The sequence below is a fragment of the Anolis sagrei genome, chromosome 5 (genome assembly GCF_037176765.1).
Source record: "Anolis sagrei isolate rAnoSag1 chromosome 5, rAnoSag1.mat, whole genome shotgun sequence".
NCBI classification, from domain to species: Eukaryota; Metazoa; Chordata; class Lepidosauria; order Squamata; family Dactyloidae; genus Anolis; species Anolis sagrei.
Window position 1 is genome coordinate 105,913,233 of NC_090025.1, and position 23,148 is coordinate 105,936,380.

Consider the following 23,148-nt stretch of genomic DNA (forward strand, 5'->3'; position numbering starts at 1 on the left):
TGAGTCCGCACTGCCAGATAATCAGGTATAAACTGCCACCCTGGGATCAGATCCTCAGATATAGGTCCTGTCTGGAAGGGCCCTTAGACATGGAGCAAAGGATTCGAACTGGAGAGGGAATCACGCGAGGAATCACCTCCTAGTGATAGGATCTCTATGGAACTGTCCCTGGGGGGCGCTTTCTGAATGCCCATCGGAAAGGCGTGCATGGGAGGGAGGGAAGGGCGTGTGTGCTTAGCGACAGAGGCATTTGTCCACCAGGCAAGCTGGCGAGGCTCCAGCAATCGAGCCGGGATCTGTCCCAAAGACACCCCTGGCGCCGCCTGCACTGCAGTCCCTCTCTCCCTCCCTCCCGCGAGTGGGGCGAGGCTGCGCGCGGACCGCGGCAAAGAAGAGTGCTAAGGGGAGGGGGGCGAGCGTGGCGCGCGCTCTGTCACTCTCCCGCTCCCGCAGCAACAAGCCCCGCCCCCGGAGCCTCAGAGCGCCAATCGCAGCCGCGTCTGGCGGAGAAGCTGCCCCCCCTCGCCCCCTCTCCTCTCTCTCCCCATCCCTCCGCCTCTCCTCCTCCGCTTGCTGCTGGCTGGACTCTGGGGTTGAGCCGCGTGACAGGTGCCCGGGGGATGCCTCCCCCCGCTTGGCCGACATGAGCACCGAGGCAGGTAGGAGAGCGGGAGGCACGTTGTCATGCGGATCTGCCTTTTTTATTGGGGGGGGGGGGATCTGGTGCTGTGGTCGCCCCTTCCCTGCAGAGGATGCTGCGCCGCCACCCCGTCTCCTGCTTGTCTCGAGCATCCTTCCGGTTCTGCCTCCCCGGGATGGCTTGAGAGGAACGGGGGGGGGGGGGGAAGGAAAGCTCCGGGAATGCGGCAGCGATGTGGGTCAGCCTCGGGATCAGGAACCTCTGAGCCTTGGCTGTGCGCCCATGCCCTTGCTCAACCACGTCATTGTCTCCGCTTCCAAAAGGCTTTTTGGGGTGGAAGAACCCCATATACAGGCAGTCCTCGAGTTACAAACAAACAGCTCCTAGTTAAGAACGGGGGTGAGGCAACAGGAAGTGAGAGAAGTCTCCCCATTGGAAGGGAGAGGCCCCTTTTACACAGCTGTATACAATCCACATTCAGTCAGTGTGGACTCAGGGCCTTTCCACACAGCCCTATATCCCAGAATATCAGAACATCCCACATTATCTGAGTGTGGACTCAGATAACCCAGTTCAAAGCAGATATTGTGGGATTTTCTGCCTTGATATTCTGGATAAAGGGCTGTGTAGAAAGGTTCCCAAGAAGCCTCTTCCCCGGTAGCGCAGTGGACTAAAGCACTGAGCTTCTGAGCTGGTTGTTCAAATCTGGGGAGCGGCATCAGCTTCTGCTGTCAGCCCTAGTTTCTGCCAACCTAGCAGTTCGAAAACATGCAAATGTGAGTAGATCAATAGGTACCACTCTGGCGTGCAAATGTGAGTAGATCAGTAGGTACCACTCTGGCATGCAAATGTGAGTAGATCAATAGGTACCACTCCGGCATGCAAATGTGAGTAGATCAATAGGTACCACTCCGGCATGCAAATGTGAGTAGATCAATAGGTACCACTCTGGCGTGCAAATGTGAGTAGATCAATAGGTACCACTCCGGTATGCAAATGTGAGTAGATCAATAGGTTCCACTCCGGCATGCAAATGTGAGTAGATCAATAGGTACCACTCTGGCGTGCAAATGTGAGTAGATCAATAGGTACCACTCCGGCATGCAAATGTGAGTAGATCAATAGGTACCACTCCGGTATGCAAATGTGCATAGATCAATAGGTACCACTCTGGCATGCAAATGTGAGTAGATAAGTAGGTACCTCTCTGGCATGCAAATGTGAGTAGATCAATAGGTACCTCTCTGGCATGCAAATGTGAGTAGATCAATAGGTACCTCTCTGGCGTGCAAATGCGAGTAGATAAGTAGGTACCTCTCTGGCATGCAAATGTGAGTAGATCAATAGGTACCTCTCTGGCATGCAAATGTGAGTAGATCAATAGGTACCTCTCCGGCATGCAAATGTGAGTAGATCAATAGGTACCACTCCGGTATGCAAATGTGCGTAGATCAATAGGTACCACTCTGGCATGCAAATGTGAGTAGATCAGTAGGTACCACTCTGGCATGCAAATGCGAGTAGATCAGTAGGTACCACTCTGGCATGCAAATGCGAGTAGATCAATAGGTACCGATCCGGCATGCAAATGTGAGTAGATCAATAGGTACCGCTCTGGCGTGCAAATGCGAGTAGATCAATAGGTACCACTCCGGCATGCAAATGTGAGTAGATCAATAGGTACCGCTCCGGCATGCAAATGTGAGCAGATCAATAGGTACCACTCCGGCATGCAAATGTGAGTAGATCAATAGGTGCTGCTCTGGCATGCAAATGTGAATAGATCAATAGGTACCGCTTCGGCAGGAAGGTAACGATGCTCCATGCAGTCATGCTGGCCACATGATCATGTGGGTGACTATGGACAACGATGGCTCTTCAGCTTAGAAATGGAGATGAGCACCACACCCCAGAGTCGGACACAACTGGACTTAATGTCAGGGGAAAACCTTTATCTTTACCCTAGAAGGGCCCCCAGGCCCCTTCCACACATCTGAATATAGTCCCATATGATCTGCTTTGAGCTGGAATATATGGCAGTGTGGACTCAGATAACCCAGAGTTGGGGCTCTTCCACACAGCCATATATCCCAGAATATCAAGGCTGGTCATCCACAATATCTGCTTTGAACTTGGTCATCTGAGGGCCCTTCCACACAGCCGTATATCCCAGAATATCAAGGCAGAAAATCCCACATTATCTGAGTGTGGACTCAGTTCAAAGCAGATATTGTGGGATTTTTCTGCCTTGATATTCTGGGATATAGAGTTCTGTGGAAGGGCCCTAAAGTCCACATTGAGCTGGATTCTATGTCAGTGTGGAGTCAGGGCCCTTCCACACAGCCCTATTTCCCAGAATATTGAGGCAGAAAATCCCACAATATCTGCTTTGAACTGAGTCCACACTTAGATAATGTGGGATTTTCTGCCTTGATATTCTGGGATATAGGGCTGTGTGGAAGGGCCCTCAGATGACCAAGTTCAAAGCAGATATTGTGGATGACCAGCCTTGATATTCTGGGATATATGACTGTGTGGAAGAGCCCCAATTCACTCCTGGGAGATATATTACCATGGGGGAAAGGTGTCTCTAATGAAGCTTTGTCACCGACCCTTGTTTCCAAAACAAGCTACATTTGTCCAAATCCAATTCTCACTGGGACAGAAAGGGAGGGGGAATCTCCCAAACAGGGGCATAGACAACAAAGCAAATGTCACAGGGCCCTTCCAGAAGGGCCCTATATCCCAGGATCTTTTTCTAGGTTTTCTGTTTATCCCAGATTATGTGGCAGTGCCGACTCATATAATCCAATTTAAAGCAGAAAACTTGGGATCAGATCCTGGGATATAGGGCCTGTCTGGAAGTGCCCTATATTTACTGCATGCCTATTCTATGAAATTCAGGTTTGGGAGGCCATTAGTCAATATTGGTCAATATCGGATTATCAATTACATTATTTTTATTCGTCCCATAGATTATCTTTACAAGGCTAGGAGTCTCTATATTGAGGGTGTAAAAATGCACCCCACAAGCTGCATGTAGGCTGTTTTGAAGTCTCCAAGGCTACTTTCCCTTTTATGTTTGCCATAAAGTGCCTTCCATGTGCATGGGGAGGGGTAATTTGGGTATTCATCCTTCCCTATGCGATCCAAAGCTTATACACACACACACATACATAAATATAAGGTGCTTTAAGTCCCCTTCGGGGTTGAGATAGAATGGGGTAAAAATACAGTAAATATTTGTTTATTTATTTATAAATAAATAATAAACATACACACATACACATTTGGATGAAGTTACACTTTAAAAAAGTATCTGTTCCAACTTACATTCAAATTCAACTTAAGAACAAACCTACCGAACCAATCTTGGGGACTGTCTGTATTTGGAATTTGGAACTGTATTTACGATGGGGCCAGAGTCATCTGCCAGATGTTCCCTCACTGCCTCTTTGCTCCCGAATCTATGTTGTCCTTTTTGCTTTTACTCCCAATGCCTCCACCACCCTTTTGTGGCAAGCACACCAGGGTTTCCCCTATTTTTGGATTCTTTCCCCCTCATTTCGAATCTGTTTAATCCTTTATGGATTAAACTAAGTACAGTCAGTTCACTTGGTGGAGGGAGGATCCACTCAACAGCCCGCAAACGCATTCCTTGCTATTTTGCTTACCGTTTTATTTTCTGGGGCCCCTTCCACACAGCTGTATAAAATCCACATTGAATGGGATTATATGGCAATGTGGACTCAGATAACCCAGTTCAAAGCAGATATTGTGGATGATCTGCCTCAATATTCTGAGTTATATGGCTGTGTGGAAGGGCCCTGAGTGTGATTACCAGAGCTTTACCCCAGGAACTACCCCTGGAAGTGAGTTGCTGTGAGTTTTCTGGGGTGTATGGCTATGTTCCGGAAGCATTCTCTCCTGATGTTTCACCCACATCTATGGCAGGCATTCTCAAAGGTTGTGAGGCTTGTTGGAGACTCAGCAAGTGGGATTTATACTTTTAAAAGCTTGAAATGATGCTGCCCAGATGTTAAGGGGAGGGAGCAGGGCAGTCCAGTAGACAGAGTGCTGGACTTGGGTTTATGATTAGGCACGGGCAAACTTTGGCCTCCATGTGTTTTGGACTTCAGCTTCCAGAAATCCCAACCAGCTTACCAGCTGTTAGGAATTGTGGAAATTGAAGTCCAAAACATTTGGAGGACCAAAGTTTGCTTATGCCTGTTTTAGATCCTTACCCCACCACTGGATCCCTTGGGTCACTTCAGACTGCCTCATATGTCTGTCCCTCAGCACTGGATAGGACGGTTGAACTAAAAAGGAGTGAACCCTTGGTATCCGAACCCACTCCCCCATGGATACCAAAATCTGAGGCTGCTCAAGCCCCATTATATATACAGCATCATCATAAAATGGTATCCTTTATATAAAATGGCAACATCAAGATTTGCCTTTTGAATTTCTTTTTAAGCAGGAGAAAGAATATTTTCTTGCCGTGGACAGTCAAATCCATGGATATGGGAGCCTGACTGTAATATAGCAGTCCCAGACTTATAAATATCTGACTTACAAAAGACTCATAATTAAGAATGGGGGTGAGACAACAGGAAGTGAGATGAATTTACCTCTCGGAAGGGAAATCCACACCCGGAAGAGTTATTATCATGGGAGAAAGGGGTTTCCATAGAAGCTCTATCACCAATCCTTGTTTCCACAACAAATGAAATTTTTCCAAATCCAATTATGACAGGAACTGAAAGTAAGGAGAAATCTTCTGAACAGGGGCACAGACAAAACAAAACCACAGGGGTGATAACCCTTCCTTATGCTATCCAAAGGATTGGTGATAGAGTTATATTGGCTGGAGCAGGCATGTAGCCGGGGGGGGGGGGGGGGGGGGGGGCTTGAGGGGCTTCAGCCCCCCCCCTGGAAATTCTCATGGTGGTTCGCAAAAAGGCCTTACTGGTGCATTATTTAAACTGTTATGTTTATTCATATCATGATCTGATCACCATACTCAATATATCCCATATGCATGGGGGTATTGGGGTAATGATACAAAAGGTTTGCTAGGCTAGACCCCCTTTCACTCAGACTCAGCCCCCCCCAACAAACTCAGCCCCCCCCAAATCGAAATCCTGGCTACGGGCCTGGGCTGGAGTTACACTTAAAAATGTCCCTGTTCTAACTTACATACAAATTCAACTTAAGAACAAATCTACAGAATCCATCTTGTTCATAACTTAGGGGTTTTCTGTACAATAGAGGCCTGGATTCATCCCCTTCGTCCTCTTCGTTCCTTGTCAATATCAGCTGTTTGCAGACCCATCATTTCAAACAAGCAGCATTTCTCTTATTTATTAAATTTCAATGTATGTTTGGTTTAAAGTACTACAGATACACAAATACATCAATGTAGAATGGTAGCTTTGCGCTGTGTTGTACTGTAATTGGTGGGATGCATACATGGCTTCGATTTGGAATTACAGTTACCAAGGATTCCCGTTCCAACGGTTGTTTGTATCCTTGATTAAGATCCTGATGTGATTTTATTCAAAGCAGTAATTGCAAAAATAGTGTGGTAAAAAACCTAAGTTCCCCAGCTGTCTCTGGTCCGTAAATGGTTGAGAAAAAGCCTGGAACTAGCCGACATGTAGAAGAGCACAGAAACAATATGCCAAAGAATTGGTCTACATTCATACAACAAATCTAACTGACAAGCTGGCAGACATTGTTTGACAGTCACAAAACAGTGTTCATAATATTTATGGACTGCAAAGAGGTTGTGGGTTATTTTCCAAAGCAACTTGTAATTTCAGATGCTTGAAAGCATTTCTTTATAATACTGCGGTTTCTCTGGATTTCACCCACTGGTTTCATTCAAAATAATTAACAACCATTTCCTCTCTCCAGATCTCCCTAAAGCTCTGGAGGATTCAGTCTTTCTGTATCTCTTACCTTCTGTTCTCTTTATTCTCTTCTCTATTTCTGGCTTCCCTTTTAAAACTCTCCACCCCAAGTTCTCAGGAGGACATTGGTTGTCAAGCTGAAGAACTCACTCAGAGGATAATCTCACTGGCTTGCTTCCAAATAACTATATTTAGGATTCAGTTGTCATGCTGGACTTGAAGCTGGGTGTTACCATTATCTAGTTATGATCTATAATACAACATAAGAATGAAAGCCAGACTAAAGAAGCAAATGTTCACCTACATGCCGAGGGCCACAATGGAAGCAACTATACATTAAATATGTATTTCACATTTCCTGTATAGCTTGCATATTGGGACAGAAGTTATGTTTTGGTGGGGTTTCCTATTGGTCAGAAATGTGATCTTGTATTACCCACTGAACATTTATAAATGAACTAGCTTGGGTACCCGGCATTGCCCGGGTTACTGAAAAAGTCATTGTTTTATTTTACAAAATGCATAAGGTTGTGGGTGAACTACAACTCACACCATGCCAGGTTAATCCCCTGAAATAATGATGATGATAATAATAGAATCATAGAGTTGGAAGAGACCTCATGGGCCACCCAGTCCAACCCCCTGCCAAGAAGCAGGAATATTGCATTCAAATCACCCCTGACAGATGGCCATCCAGCCTCTGTTTAAAAGCCTCCAAAGAAGGAGCCTCCATCACATTCTGGGGCAGAGAGTTCCACTGCTGAACAGCTCTCACAGTCAGGAAGTTCTTCCTAATATTCAGATGGAATCTCCTTTCTTGTAGTTTGAAGCCATTGTTCCGTGTCCTAGTCTCCAGGGAAGAAGAAAACAAGCATGCTCCCTCCTCCCTGTGATGACAAATAATAATAATAATAATAATAATAATAATAATAATAATACTTTATTTATACCCTGCCACCATTTCCCCTAACGGGAACTCGAGGCAGCTTACATAAAGCCAAGCTCAAACAACAATTACAATAAAATAAAACACAAATGTACACAACAACGCAATAAAATACAAAGGAAAAAAACTCCATCAGTAGTTAAAAGTTTGTCGTGTTGGGCAAGTTTCCTCTAGATGCATAATTGGTGGGGTTCAGTGTGCTCTCTGTGTGCCAAATGTGGTCCAGGTCCATTGTCAGTAGGTGTCACAGTGCTCTACTTTGATGCAGGGTGAACTACAACTTCCAGTATGTAGAGTCAATCCATCAAACTCCTCCAGTGTGTTTAGTTGTTGATTAGTTCTGCTCTGTTTGTTGTGCAGACAGAGTTGAGAAGAATAGGAAAGGTTAAGGGAGAGGCAATGGGCGAGATCATGCAAATTCCACACCAATGGAGTGAGAAAGAAACACTGGGATGTCTGTGGTAGAAGAAACATTTAAAATCTAGGATGAAATTTTCCCCGAATAAAAGCATTCCTTGGGTGGTGAGTGTGTGCTATAACTTGAAATGTCCTTGGAGGGAGGGCTTCTTGTGACTCCTCAGCACTGTCAGTTAAAGCTGTTTGTGGAAGCAGGAGCCTGTCTGGAAGTGGGCACCCCAGCCACATACACACATACATATTTTCACTTTCATTAGGTATATAGAAGATATATAGATTATTGAATTCTTTCTACAGCTAGTCAGAAATTACTTATTCATAATTTTGGTCCCCAAACCTGCCCATGAGTACATTTTCTTAAAGATAAGAAAATGTACTCATGGGCAGGTTTGGGGACCAAAATTATGAATTTTGATATGACTCATGGATAAGTCAAGGTCATTCTGTGAAGAGGAATAAGCACCCATGCTGCCTGTTTTAAGCATGTTGGAACCTGTCTCAAGCTGCAAGGAGAGGCGGGTAGTACATTATTATTGTTGTCGTTGTTGTTGTTGTTGTTATTGTCACATTTGCCCAAAGATAAGCCAACCCAGTATTCTTGGGTTGTTTTTTGTTTTACTAAAGTTTCTAGATTTAAATTTAAGTATGTAGGGTAAAACTACTTTTGATAAAGAATTCTGAATAATTTATGCTTCCTTCTCCAGTAGTTTATCTTTTGGGGAGCTTTATTATGAAACCTTTAGATCTGAGAGTTCTTTGTAAATAATAACTGGTGGACTCGATAAACCCATAGTCTAGGATATTAGATACAATTTTAAATGCTTCAAACACATACACAATATTAGCAAGTGGAGCATGCAAAAACCTTCCTTCTCATTCCATACTGTGTATAAAGTATGTAGGCTATATAAGTGCCCAGGAGATGCTGAAATCATGATGACAAAGTATGAAAGTATTCTCATGGTAATAGAATGAAGCCACATGCAAAATCCAGGACAACAAAGAATTTGTGGATGGAGATATGAAAAGACCAGCTTTAGAATGTGTATTTTAGGATAGCACCAAGGTGTGCCTGTTAGCCAGTTCCATTCCCGGTTCTATTTGCAGGATCATAACAACACACAAACAAGGAGACCCATTTTTTAAAAAGGCACACACACACATGTTGCTAAATCTTTCCTATATTAATTAATTTCAAGGTACAATAGTAGCAGTATGTGCTCTAAGGGAGTTGACAATCTATGAAAGCTTATCCTGGGCTGAAAATGCTGCTGTCAGTAAATGGGAAAACAAATGCAATCCAGGAGCTGATTCTGGATGAGCATACTGGCTTGGCCTGTATTACAGAAACCTGGTTGGATAAGGGTTGTGTGTGTATTGGGTGGATGGGGAGGATAATCTTTCTCGGCTCTGACCACTATATTTTTCTGTAAAACAGCAGGCAAGACTTGCGGGGAGGGGAGAATGTCCCATCCCACAGCCTGCGGGATTTGAGTGTGTATTATTATTATTATTATTATTATTATTATTATCTTTATTTATACCCCGCAAAATCTCCCGAAGGACTCGATGCAGCTTACAAAGGCCGAGGCCACCGACAACAGCAACATACAATACACAGTAAAACTCATAAGCAAATAATAAAACATCAAGCAAAACAATAGAACAGTAAAACAATGACACTGTGATGCAATTAAAAACCTAGGGGCCAGGCCAAATGTAATGGACAAAAATTAAAAGTGCTGAACCTGACAGGTAATGTATAGAGGTATTTGGCGGTAGGTGCAATGTGCAGATAATCCTGAATCTCTAACAAAGTGCATTTGGGACTTGAAGCCAGGAGTTTCCTATTCTGGGAAGGCACACTGGAACAGCCAGGTCTTCAGGCTCTTCCTAAAGACAGCCAATGTTGGGGCTTGTTTGATGTCCTTAGGGAGAGAGTTCCAGAGTCGGGGGGTCACTACAGAGAAGGCTCTGTCCCTCGTCCCCACCAAACGCGCCTGCAACACAGGTGGGATCATGAGCAGAGCCTCTCCAGATGATCGGAGGGAGCATGCAGGTTTGTAAACGGAGATGCGGTCACGCAGGTAGGCAGGTCCCAAACCGTTTAGGGCTTTGTAGGTGAGTACCTGAATTGTGACCGGAAAATGAACGGCAGCCAGTGAAGCTCCTTGAACAGGAGGGTTGACCTCTCTCTGTAAGGAGCACCAGTTAACATCCTGGCCGCCGCCCGCTGGACTAGCTGAAATTTCCGAGCCGTTTTCAAGGGCAGCCCTATGTAGAGCGCATTACAGTAGTCCAATCTAGAGGTGACCAAGGCATGGACCAACCTGGCCAGATCAGCCTTTACCTAAAGATGGGTAAGCTAGGACAAAAAAGGGATTCAGTTGGTGTTCTGTTCAACAGTCTTCCTTTCTGAAATAGTCATGATCTTGGGGTTGGGGTTGGAATCTCAACAACAAATACTGTATTTTACCAATTCTAAGATGTACCTCCCCCCCCCAACCCCCCCCCCCCCCCCCCCCACTGTGGTTCAACAAAAGGTGTGCAATTGGGCATCTTGGAATCAATGGCCTGCTACAATTGTGGAAGCTTCTTATGTGCCAGGAGTAATGGGGAAAATGTTGACCATTCAACAGCCATGAAGAATTTGCATGGCACTTTGCAGATATATTTGCGCAGATTTGCTTTGAAATTGATGCTGTAGTTAATAAAGTTCCAGTGGATGTAACCTTGGCTCCTGCTTGTCCAATGTTGATGGATACTTTTCAGTTTCTTCAGCCTGAACATTTGGATAGGATCCTTCGAGAGGTTGGAGCCACCACATATGTTCTACTCCAGTGGTTCCTAACCTTTTTTTGACCAGGAGGTTTTTTGTCGTGCCTTTTGTGGGTAGTCAGCCTCTCCCTTTCTGACATCCCCATTTCGCAAGACCAGTTGCTCTCGTTGCAACTGTGTAGTATTGGTGAGGACCATATTTTAGTTCTTGGGGACCACTGTTCTAGACCCAAGCTTCACTGGGCCATATTGGAAGAAGAATTGTTTTTGGGGCACACATAAAATGTGCTAACACTGACAATAACAGATAAGCAAAATAAATGTCCGTGCATAGTTTTCATGATATCTGCCACTACAGATAAGCAAAACAAAGGCCTTGCCACCCTATTCAGGGGGTCTTTTTAAATTGTCAAGTTCATCTACTGACCGAACTGTTTGTATTGCAAAAGGCATTCATGGCTAGAATCACTGGGGTGTTGTGTGGTTTCCAGACTGTATGGCCACATTCTAGCAGCATTTTCTCCTGATGTTTGCCAACATCTGTGGCTGGCATCTTCAGAAGACTTGCAATTATAATGCAGATTGTGGATAATATTTTGATATTTACAGAGTTAACATACTCTGATCATTCAATTCTATTCCATTGTTATTTTAAAAGTTTGCACAGAAGAACCGCACAATTTAGTTACAAAAAATAAAAACCCCTTAATGTTTTAAGTATGTTTATGATTTTGTGTTGGACCACATTCAAAGGTGTTCTGGGCCACATGTGGCTGATCAAACAGGCCAGAGGGAACTGTCTGAGTGGATGAAGGGTGTTTTCAGTGACTTCCTAGATCAAGACAGAATTCCAGCTTGCCTAAAGAGGGTAGCTGTGAGGACTGCATTAATAAGGCTGCCCCCCGAATCCCTCTATAATGGATAACTGTTGGCCGTGTTTAGAAGTTCCATTTTGAGGCAAGATATTGGAGCACATGGTGGCCTCCCAATTCCAGGGTTTTTGGATGAAACAGATTATCTAGAGCCATTTCAATATGATTTCAGACCTGTTTATGGGACAGAGACAATTTTGGTCCCCTTGGTGGATGACCTATGCAGAGAACTTAACAGAGCAGTGTGTCCCTTTTGGTTCTACTTGACCTCACAGTAGCTTTCCATACCATAGATCAATGGTTCTCAAGGTATACTTCTCCAGATGCTTTGGACTTCAGTTCCCACAATTCCTAACCACTGGTAAAATGGCTGGGATTACTGGAATCTGAAGTCCAAAACTCCTGGAGAAGTACAGCTTGAGAACTACTGCCATAGACCATGATATTCTTCTGCGTCACCTCAGTGAGATAGCCAAGGAAGCTGTCCTAGTCGTAAAACAGAGTCTGTCATCAGTATATGGACACATGTAACCCAGCCAGAATCCCTTCGGGGAGATGGAGGCGGGGTACAATTATTATTATTATTATTATTATTATTATTATTGACTGGATGGGGGCAAACAAATTGAAAAGTTAGACAAGACAGAGCTGTTTCTAGTCAGTTTGAAGGCAGATCAGAGAATGGAGATCCAGCCGTGCTAAATGAGGTTACTCTCCCTCTGAAGACAAAGGGCCACAGTTTGGGTATCCTCCTGGACTACCATGTTGCAACAGCTCCACTAGTTGCCAGTGTGCTTCTAGGCACAATTTGGAGTGCTGGCCATGACCTATAAAGCCCTACATGACTGAAATCCTGGCTATTTGGTAGATCATATCTCACTATATGAACCTGTCCAGGCTTTGAGATCACAAGGAGAGGTCCTCTTAGCCCTACCACCATTGCTGGCAGGGCTTGTAGTCTTCTCAGATGCTACCTCTGGAACTCTTTGCCTGGGGAAGCCAGACTGGCCTCCTCCCTGCAGACTAAAGCCTTTTTATTCAAGCAGTCTTTTAAAGAAGAAAGATTTTAAGAGCAAGCTAAGGGTACATAGAGTATCTGATTATTTTAACAGTTTAATGTGTTTTAAATTATTTAACTTGTCCCCCTTGGGGTGGAGAAAGGCAAGGTATAAATAGGATAAATAAATAATTTACTTGTATTTTTAATTCTGTTTTAATAATTGTATATTGTGGATTTTAAATTGTATTTTTTTTACTGTTGTGAGCTTCTTTGTGTCTCAATCAAGAGATAATAATAACAGCAAGTGATAACAACAATGCTACAATTTAGCTCTCTCATTTAGTTTCTATGGTGCTACAAGATCCCTTTGCATATTAGCATGTATCAAATTAAGGTGCATGTCCAATGTGGCTCAGTACTATCACTTAATCCAGTGAACATTTACTATGGTCTCACATATTTTGGCTCAGTTACAGATTAGGTTCAATGAACCAGAAATTTATATAAGTTTCAATCTCTATCATGTCACTCTACTTGTCTGGGTTGATTATGGAGTTTTCTTATTGTTAATTGTTGTCAAATCAGCTTTGATTTATGTATATTTATTTATTTCTCGTGTCAGGGCAGCCAGTCAATTATATTACATTTCTAACAGAACAAAGCAAACAAACAGAGAAAATACAAAATGTGTGAGTTTGGTAGTTGATTAAATGTCCTTTGACCAGTATCTGGCCACTTGGAGTGATTCTGGTGTTGCTGCAAGAAGGTCCTCCATTGCGCATGTGGCAGGGCTCAGGTTGCATTGCAGCAGGTGGTCAGTGGTTTGCTCTTCTCCAAACGCGCATGTCGAGGATTCCACTTTGTAGCCCCATTTCTGAAGGCTGGCTCTGCATCTCGTGGTGTCAGAGCGCAGTCTGTTCAGCGCCTTCCAAGTCGCCCAGTCCTCTGTGTGCCCAGGGGGGAGTCTCTCATTTGGTATCAACCATTGGTTGAGGTGCTGGGTTTGAGCCTGCCACTTTTGGACTCTCGTTTGCTGGGATGTTCCAGCGAGTGTCTCTGTAGATCTTAGAAAACTATGTCTGGATTTAAGTCGTTGACATGCTGGCTGATACCCAAACAGGGGATGAGCTGGAGATGTCTCTGCCTTGGTCCTTTCACTATTGGCTGCTACTTCCCGGCGGATGTCAGGTGGTGCGATACCGGCTAGACAGTATAATTTCTCCAGTGGTGTAGGGCGCAGGCACCTCTTGATAATGCGGCATGTCTCATTAAGAGCCACATCCACAGTTTTAGTGTGGTGAGATGTGTTCCACACTGGGCATGCATACTCAGCAGCGGAGTAGCACAGCGCAAGGGCAGATGTCTTCACTGTATCTGGTTGTGATCCCTAGGTTGTGCCAGTCAGCTTTCGTATGATATTGTTTCTAGCACCCAATATCATACGAAAGCTGTATGAACTGTATGAATGAGAGATATCTAAGTCACCTTGCTATCATTAGCCCTGCTCAGGTGTTTTTAACCCAGGATGATGGCTTCCTTGATTGGGTCTAGTGGTAACCTAGGGCCCTTTCAGACAGGCCCTATATCCCAGGACCTGATTCCAGGTTTTCTGCTTTTAACTGAATAATATGAGTCTACACTGCCAGATAATCTGGGATCAACAGAAAACCTGGGATCAGATATAGGGCCTGCCTGGAATGCATTACCAACATTGCTATTTTTTCTAGGGCCCTTCCATATTATCAAAACAGATAATGCTTTGAACTGGGTTTTCTGAGTCTACACTGCCATATAAATCTGTTCAAAGCAGATAATGTGGGTTTTTATACTGCTGTTTGGAAGGGGCCTGAGTGACTTATGTTGTTATGTTACAGTAGTCTCTTAGCTAACTAGAACTCGAGCAACCGGAACTCTTAAGCAACCGACAATTTTTTAAAAACTAAAATTGCATACTGTATTCACAAAATTGTACTACATTGCTGCAGCTGGGTCTCTGTGCCTTAGAGTGCAGTATGCTGCCTAGGAATGTAACAGCTGTAGTTTTCCCCCTCTGTTGACATGCAATGATAAGGGAAGTGGCATCTGTTACATTCCTGTCAGCCACAAAGCTTTTAAAGTCATGTGGACTCTGTTTGGGTGATTAAAAAGATGAACCCATGGCATTGTGTGAAGTTTGCCAGACCTCTTGGCCAAGTACTGCTCAGTCCAGGTGCTTTTGGCCACTCTTCCTCCCAGTGCAACTCAGTTCCTCTGTTGTTTCTCCCCCCTTGTCTTCTATATCATCTTGCCAATAATGTATTTGTTTCTTGTAGAGCCTTAAGGCGTCCCTTTCCTCAGTTCAAGGCTTTATTTTTCTTGAGGCCTCTCTTCTTTTCCTACTATTTGATCATCCCCCCATTGTTTAACCTTTAACTCGTCTTCTGGCCTTCCTGGGCCCGTCTAGACAGGGCCTTTATTGTGGGAACTCCTGCAATAAAGGAGGAGCTGTCCAGACAATGTTCTGGACAGTCCCGCATTAATTCCCTACGAACCAAGAAACCCCTGGTTTGTAACAAATTAATTTGATAGTGCATTTATTCCACACCTTCTTGGAAGGCATGGGATAAATGCACTATTTCTGGGTCTGGACTGCATACTGTATTCCCACTGTTTACCGGGCTAAATAAGCCTGGTAAATTGTGGGAATATCCACTCCCCTCCCTTCAAGCCCCTAGATCCATTAGAAAACAAAGAAAAACTTATGTGGTCTCCATTAGGAGTCCCGGCGAGCTTTCCCATGTAGAAATGACATGCCAGGACAGCGGGGGAGGGAGGAAAATTGCTCCCCCTCTTCCCCCCCCCCCCCCCCCGCTCTCCTGGCATGTCATTTTTACGTGCCGGGAAAGCTTGCTGGGGCTTTTAATGGAGACCACATAAATCTTCTTAGTTTTTAAAGGAATCTGGGGGCTTGTGGGGAGGAGCGTAGGGCCTCCACATGTTCTCTCGGGCTAGTCCTACCCCAGAAAGCAAGCACTTTCTGGGGTGGGTTTGGACAGGCCCCCAGAAACATCTGGATTATTTTAATCTGGATTATTTTAATGCGGGTGCTTCTGGGACAAGGGGCTGACTGTATCCGGCCCCTGTGACACATCTGGGCCCCTAAGTAGCCTTGGCTCTCTTAGAATTCAGTTTAATTTCCTTCTGAGATAAATCCTCCTGTCAGAGACAACGTTTTACTTGTGAGTTAGTCTTAAATTTCAGTCAGGTGATTGCTTACTCCCTCTGAGGTTGGAGCAGGTTGGAAAAATGTTTCCTCATATACTTCATGCTATCTTTCTTTTTCTCTTAGCTCTGAAAAGAAAAGAGCCCATGAACATTTAGTTATGTTGATTTTTCCGTTTGGTGACATTTCCAACAAACACACAGGCATGGTTCATACGGTTAAATGTTGGAATCACGTTCAAGTGAACATCAGTGCGGTATAGGGTTGATGTCACCCAGTACAGTCACTCATGGTGTCACCTGTTGTAAACTCGGCAACATTATCAGGAGCTTATTTAAATAAACAAGGCAGCTAAAGTCAAGAATTCGATACCAGAGAAGGCAAATTCTAAAGTCCATGGAAGTCAAGCCAGAATAACAGCAAAGTCAGATCTGAAGTCAGAAGCACAAAGCTGTTGCACTCCAGGCCTGGAAACACCTATGACCACCGCACCACACAAGAGTCCAGGAATATAAGCAAACAGTTTATTGCAAAACACATGAAGAGCATATAAAAAACAGGAATAAGGAAGCAAGATTTATAAGCCAAACGGTTTAACAACAGGTGATAACCAAACAGTAATCCAAATGTTTCATAAATTTCCAGAGGTGACAAAGTCCAAGAACAGACAGAAATCACAGGAACAGCATAAGTCCACAAGTAAGAAGGTATGACTACTAAAAACGTGAACAGGAATATATGAACAGGTGAATAGAATACTTTCAGGATATATTCAATCCAAAACCAAGGCTTGACTTGAACCAAGAACCAGAGAACTCAGGCTTAGCTTCTCACTCTAACATGATGTTGTCTGAACTGCCCTTAAGGTAAACAACTTGTTGTTTAATAAACACCCATGAAAGCATTATGTCTCCTGTGAATTTTCTCCACAATTTCCCCACATAATCTCTGACTGATGCAATCTATTTTCAGCTCTGATTTGTAAATGAAGACTTTTGTTGATCTCTGTAGGTACAGGTGGGTTCTCCTGGATACCCTCCTTATCACTCAGCTCTTCATTCGATTCATTATCTGCTGTTGCTACTTCTGGCTCCCCGACTGGCCTTGAAGCCCTGTACTTTCCATACCAGTTTCATTACAGAGATAATTATCATTTCCCAGTCCTGAATTTTCCAAACTTGGGGACCTATCACTTTGTGCCACAGAAAAGCTCACAATCCTCTCTAAAGCATCAGTTAAACCATCAGCCCCTGCAGCTTCTGGCTGATCTACAACGAAAGCACAGAGATGTGTGAGCCAATGCCGAAATCCAAAGTCCAGGCAGCCAAAGTCAGAAATCAGTAGACTCAAGCTGGTAAAGTAACAGTCATATCAGGAACAAACAAGTGTTGGATTTGAGTCAGATAACAATTTTGTCTGCTGCAAAAGAGATTCACAACACTGAAAACTTTATATGTTAAAGTCTCTGCTGCTGCTTGATTAAAGAGTGTTTTTGAGCTAATATACCAGACCTTTGATACACTATCTGATGCTTTAGAGGTGTGGTATTAGGAGTGTGCAGATCCATTCTGTTTTGTTTTGACTTGGATGCCCCCCTTCCAATTCTGTTTTTGTGAAAATTCTGGGAGATTAGGAGGAGGGCCGTTTGGATTTGTAATTCAGAACTCTGAGTTCCGTTTCTGTTTTGGGAAGAATCTTCCTGAAAATGGGGGCAGGGGGCACCCAAAATTCAAAATGAAAACAGGATGGATTCTGTGCCATTTTGCACACCCCTCGTGGATATGTTTGACTCTTCTGTAGCTTGCTAAGATGTGTTTGCTTCAGCTTCCTCAAGAGCAGCATGCCCAGACTGCTGGGGAGTGTCTGCTTCTGCTGAAGGCTCATCTTCAACTGTGGTTGAGCTAGGCAGTGCAGACTCCTGGAATCTGCTGGCCTCCATGTCCTCTGCTGGTCCTCTAGCAACTCCTTGTCTCCACTATCTGAGGTGGCTATGACATCACCCCCAAGGTTCTCCTCCCATACTAGACCAGAGCACAGTGTTGTAATTAAAATGCCAGAAAATTTGACAGAATCAGTAGTATAAAAACCCCAACAGCAACAAAAACAACAACATGAGCTTGTAACAAGTACAGATGAAGCCACGTGATGCGAAGCATTACTGTAATTGGGACATCCAGATCACATGCACACTATAAGATACAAAAAATAAATTAGCATAGGGTTTTAACCTTGTAGGTATATTGAAGTATGCATAATCTAATTTTTCTCTAATTATATTTAAGTACAGGGATCTTTTATATAAAAACAAATCTTGCTGAAACCTTTCACAAAAACTTTATAGACGATCATTAAGGTATCACTTGTTTTGGTGGTGTCAACTTGTGATGCCACTGAACAACATGCAATACTCCTGTTCCCAGCTCAGGGCACAGCATCATCCAGGAGACTAATACTGTATGTAGTCTTACCCCTTGTTCTCATTAGTACAAGACATAGCACCCCCCCCCCCTGCAAAAACAAAAAAAGAACATAAGTCCAGCCTAAGCAACATATAATGATCTTGGAAGCTCCTTTATGTTGTGGTCTGTGTAAAGGAGACATACAGTATAAGATCTGGTAAAGAGAGGAGTGTTTGACAAATAGGAAAGGACACAGGCAGCAAGTGAAGCCCACATTCATTCACACACATATACTTGCATACAGATATACAAAGTGCACTTATCTTTCTGAGAGAATGAAGAACATCAGCTGAGAAGAATCAAACCTAAGATGTGCTAAAGCAAGAGAAAACCTAGGATGGGTCTGATAACGAATAGAAAGAATAGTTAATCTTGCAGGATTCCTATACTTTGGGCCACTTATCAGTCAGTTGGGTATCAAGTGTCACTCATGGTACCATCTCCATGATCTTCACTGTGTGCAGTGATGATTACAGATTGCACGATTTGTTTGAAACTAATAAGTTTATACCAGTTCAGAAGTACAGCAGAGAGCGCTCAGATCACTTCTGTGGGACATATTGTAAACACTTCTTGTACTGTGCTTGAAACTGGAAGTGTGGAAATCCCGACTTCTGTACCAGTTGGAAAGATGCCTATAGAGATAAGCAGAAGCCCTATTCAGGTGTCAGGCCTTAATACTGATAGATGTGGTTTCCCCACCTCTGTCTCTTTAGACTGCAGGGTTGAGGGTCCTTTGCTATTTGTCAGCTAATCTGTGTTCTCTCTGAACTCCCTTTATCACCTTCAGGTTGCTTGGATATCCAAGTATAAAACACGGTCAAGTGCCTATCAAATATGGTTTACCACAAAGGAGGTAGTGGTTTTGGCATACTATGTGCGTGTGTGTGTGTAAAATGTTGACATCAGTTTATCAATTTATAAGTTAAAATCCAGAGCAATATGATTTTCTACTCTTAAGAAAACTTTCCCCACTTCTGCTATTAAATAATGAAAACTTTGAAACTAGCCTCTGAACCTGAGCTTTAGGATTTGGTGAGAGATAGATAAAAAGGTATCCTTTTTCATTCCCTCCCTTAGAAATATTTGCCCTTCTCGCACTTCTCTGCAATCCCAAAATAGCACTCCTGCGACTCCTGTTTCAAGCTTGCTTGAGCCTTGGCCAGTCTTGTTGTTAAACAATTGCTATAGATCCAGTGAGATTCTGGGCCAGATTTAAAGTGCTGGTTTTAACCACTGAAGTCTTTACTTGAATTGCAAAACTTTACTGCTTAGCTAGGAGCTATCACCAGTCATGCAATAGTACAACTAAAAAAGTGTGGTGTACTGCTTATAATATAATAATCTATTAATGTAATCGCTTGCTGTGTCTACTATACAGGCAGTCCCCGAGTTCCAAATATCCAACATACATACGACTTATAGTTAAGAAAGGGGGGGAGAGAGCAGGAAGTAAGAGAAATCTACCCCATTGGAAGGGAAATTCACTCCTTTAAGAGTTCTCATGGGGAAAAAGTGTCTCCACTGAAGCTTTATCACCAATCCTTGTTTCCACAATGACCCAAATATGTTCAAAGTCCAATTATCACAGGGACAGAAAGTGAGGTGAAATCTTCTGAACAAGGGCACAGACAAAAAAAACAACAAACATCACAGGGGTGTTAACCCTTCCCTATGCTATCCAAAATTATCTATCTATCACCAAATTTACATTTAGAAATGTACCTGTTTCAACTTATATACAAATTCAATTTAACATCAGACCTTTAGAACCTATCTTGTTCATAACATGAGGAGTGCCTGTATGTGCTGGTACGGCTGTAGCAGGAGCTCCAACTTTTCTTTCTTTGAGTATTTGCATGTATTTCAAAGTTCCATGCATTTTGCAATAAGGTGGCTTCCCTTGGTTTGCAGCCACCTGCCTGTCATCGTTGGGTTTTTTAGTTCCGCCCCTTTCCCCAGGGTTCAGGAAGGAAAGGGAGCCATTTTAGCTCAGTCTTACAGTTGAAAGCTTAGCTACAGGACGTGAATCAGCTCCACCTGTAGAGAAGCTTAGTTTCTTATGAAATTCCAGGGAAAAAGAGTTCCAAAGGACTCCAGCTAGAGAATCTACAAAGCCTTGACTGGTAGGTCTACTCGGGATCCAAGAAACAGTTTGGAGCCGGGAGTAGAGCCCACACCAGCAAAGTTTAGAAAGTAGATTGTCCAAGGAGGGGTTAAAAAGGGTTATCCTCTTAAAGAAAAGAAACAGTTAACGAAGCCAGTTGCCTGTCTCTTGTGGACAATATTAAGAAAGCCATCAGTTGATTCAAAGCCTTGAAGTATTTGTTTGACCTGTTGAAGATCTGAGAAGTATTTGATTGTTTTGTTGAAGACCTAAGCAATAATAAAAGACTTCGTTAAACTTTTCAAGCTTTTAAAGACTATGTATAGGAAAATCCTTAGGGCCTCTCACTCGAGGCACCCCGGCTTCCCGCTGGGCACAAAGAGCACGTCCTGTTCAAAAGCCAATTGCTATAGGCCCAGCGCGTGACAGTACACTGTATATCCAATATCTTTCACAGAAATAACAATGATGACATCTTACAAAAATCATGAAAAGAGACCCTACCTGCATAAGCATCGAAATGGAGAAATCCATGCTGTAGAACATGTGCTAATTCATTGGGACACATTAAAATAAAGATCAAACAGCACCCTTTACTATGATTTTATAAGGATTAACACATTGGTGCTTATAGTATCCGTACGCTACATGAAGCCCACAACTGCAAACACCTCTGTGAGTTCACCAAAACGCTAGCAATTGCAAACTGGAACTCAACTACCTGGATTACATTTCCAGTGAAAACTTCAGTTCCATGGCCCATTGTGGGATGAAAATTGTCCACTTGTGGATTAACAAGATAGAGGGTTGTTGTAATCTTTAGTTCTGATTTTTCACCTCAGAAAAAAAAGATGTTGTTGTTCATTCGTACAGTTGTTTCCGACTCTTCGTGACCTCATGGACCAGCCCACGTCAGAGCTCCCTGTCAGCCATTACCTCCCCCAGCTCCTTCAAAATCAATCCAGTCACTTCAAGGATCCCATCCATCCATCTGGCCTTGGTCGGCCCCTCTTCCTTTTTCCTTCCATTTTCCCCAACATCATTATCTTCTCTAAGCTTTCCTTTCTTCTTACGATGTGGCCAAAGTACTTCATCTTGGCCTCTACTGTTCTTCCCTCCAATGAGCAGTCAGGCTTTATTTCTTGAAATATGGACTGGTTGGATCTTTTCACAGTCCAAGGCACTCTCAGAACTTTCCTCCAGTACCACAGTTCAAAAGCATCTATCTTCCTTCGCTCAGCCTTCCCTATGGTCCAGCTCTCACATCCGTAGGTTACTACAGAGAATACCATGGCTTTGACTATGCAGAAAAGAAGATAAACCATAGTAATGTTTGGTTATCTGCAGTGCCATATGATTTGGGAATGTGGTACTTTGTTGTGATGATATATTGTTATATTTATGGAGCTTGTCCATAAGCAGATCTTCTTATGACTTACTTGAAGCAACTTTTCTTTTTCATAGCTTCTCAACCTCAGGCTGTCCACAGCCTTTTGGAGAAACCTGGTGCAGCAATCCTCTGCAATAATTGCGGCAATCCATGCAAAGGAGAAGTGCTAAGAGTGCAAAAGAAGTATTTCCATATTAAGTGTTTTGTTTGCAAAGGTATGTATTAATTTTTATTATCTGTATGTGGAATCATAACATAAAAACTGAATTTGGGGTCTGTGTAACTCAAACATTATTTATTTTGTGTCAAAAGCATTGCATAAACAAGTATAAAACTGATAAAATAGAGGGAGCAAAAGTGGCTAAATAATTTTAGACCAAAAACAGACAATAGCGACGGCATTGTCTGTAGCTTTATACAATTCTTCCTCTGTGCATGAGACAGGACATTGTTGACAAGCATATAGATGTGGAGTTGTTTGTTCTGCTCCACAGTCCCACAAGGTGGAGGATTCTTCAAGATCAGTGGTTCTCAACCTGTGGTTCCCCAGATGTTTTGGCCTACAACTTCCAGAAATTGCAGCTAGTTTACCAACTGTTAGTTTACCAGCTTGAGAACTACTGTTCTAGGTAGTGCCATTTTGCCAGGCTGTCTTCTGATTTGGCCACTCCTCTTCTGAGTCTGTGCAGAGACTTCTAAAGTTGCCCATTCTTGGTTTGCCTCTGGAAGCAGACCCTCATGGATCAGATTGTGGATGTGCACACCACATTGGAAAGGATCTACTCCGAAAGCTAAGCATTTTGTTGGAACCCTCTCCATTGGTACTGTTTGTGCTCACTGATACTTCCAACATTTATTCGTGTTCCTTTTTGTCTACTAAACTTGAAGCTGCTCATTAATTTCTTCATCTTCAGATTGTTTCCTAAGTTCATTACTTGCTTCACTTTCCTCTTATGGTTGTTTTATTTCATTAGCATTTCTCTTCTTTATTTATTCTTCCCCTGGGAAAAGGTATGGCATTTCCACAAAATGAGAATGCCTGTGAACAGTGCCTTCTGCAGAAGCAAAAATAACATTGATTTTTCTATTTACAGAAAATAAATAGTGTTCTCATATAATTTCATTATAACTTGCATTACATTAAACTGTTATACTACAAAGGATCTTGTTTCATATAGCAGCTCTTGTGTTATATTACTTGTGGAAGAACATTATATAAATGTGCACTTAATTTACAGTGATTAGTTTGACATGTATCTTCAGAAACAAATCAGTTTGAAAATCTTATAAGATTTGAGAGTATTGCAGCTAAATTAAAAATGAAGAAGGTAAGCCACGTGTAAATTAATAACAGGGAATTGGTATGAATCAGATCTACTCTATTTGCTGGTCTATAAATACATCTTCTAAAAACTACTGTGT

At 43.0% G+C, this 23,148-nt stretch overlaps 1 protein-coding gene across 2 annotated transcripts in view; it reads left to right on the forward strand.

The window, feature by feature from the left end:
- Positions 1–540: 540 nt before the first annotated feature.
- Positions 541–23,148, forward strand: part of ABLIM2 (actin binding LIM protein family member 2) — a 69,852-nt gene continuing 47,244 nt past the window's right edge. For both annotated transcript variants that reach the window (XM_060777996.2, XM_067468954.1), the window contains exons 1-2: positions 541–659; positions 21,801–21,941. In XM_060777996.2, coding sequence (XP_060633979.2) covers positions 644–659; positions 21,801–21,941 — 157 coding nt within the window. In that variant the 5' untranslated portion in view covers positions 541–643. The remainder of the gene's footprint in view (positions 660–21,800; positions 21,942–23,148) is intronic.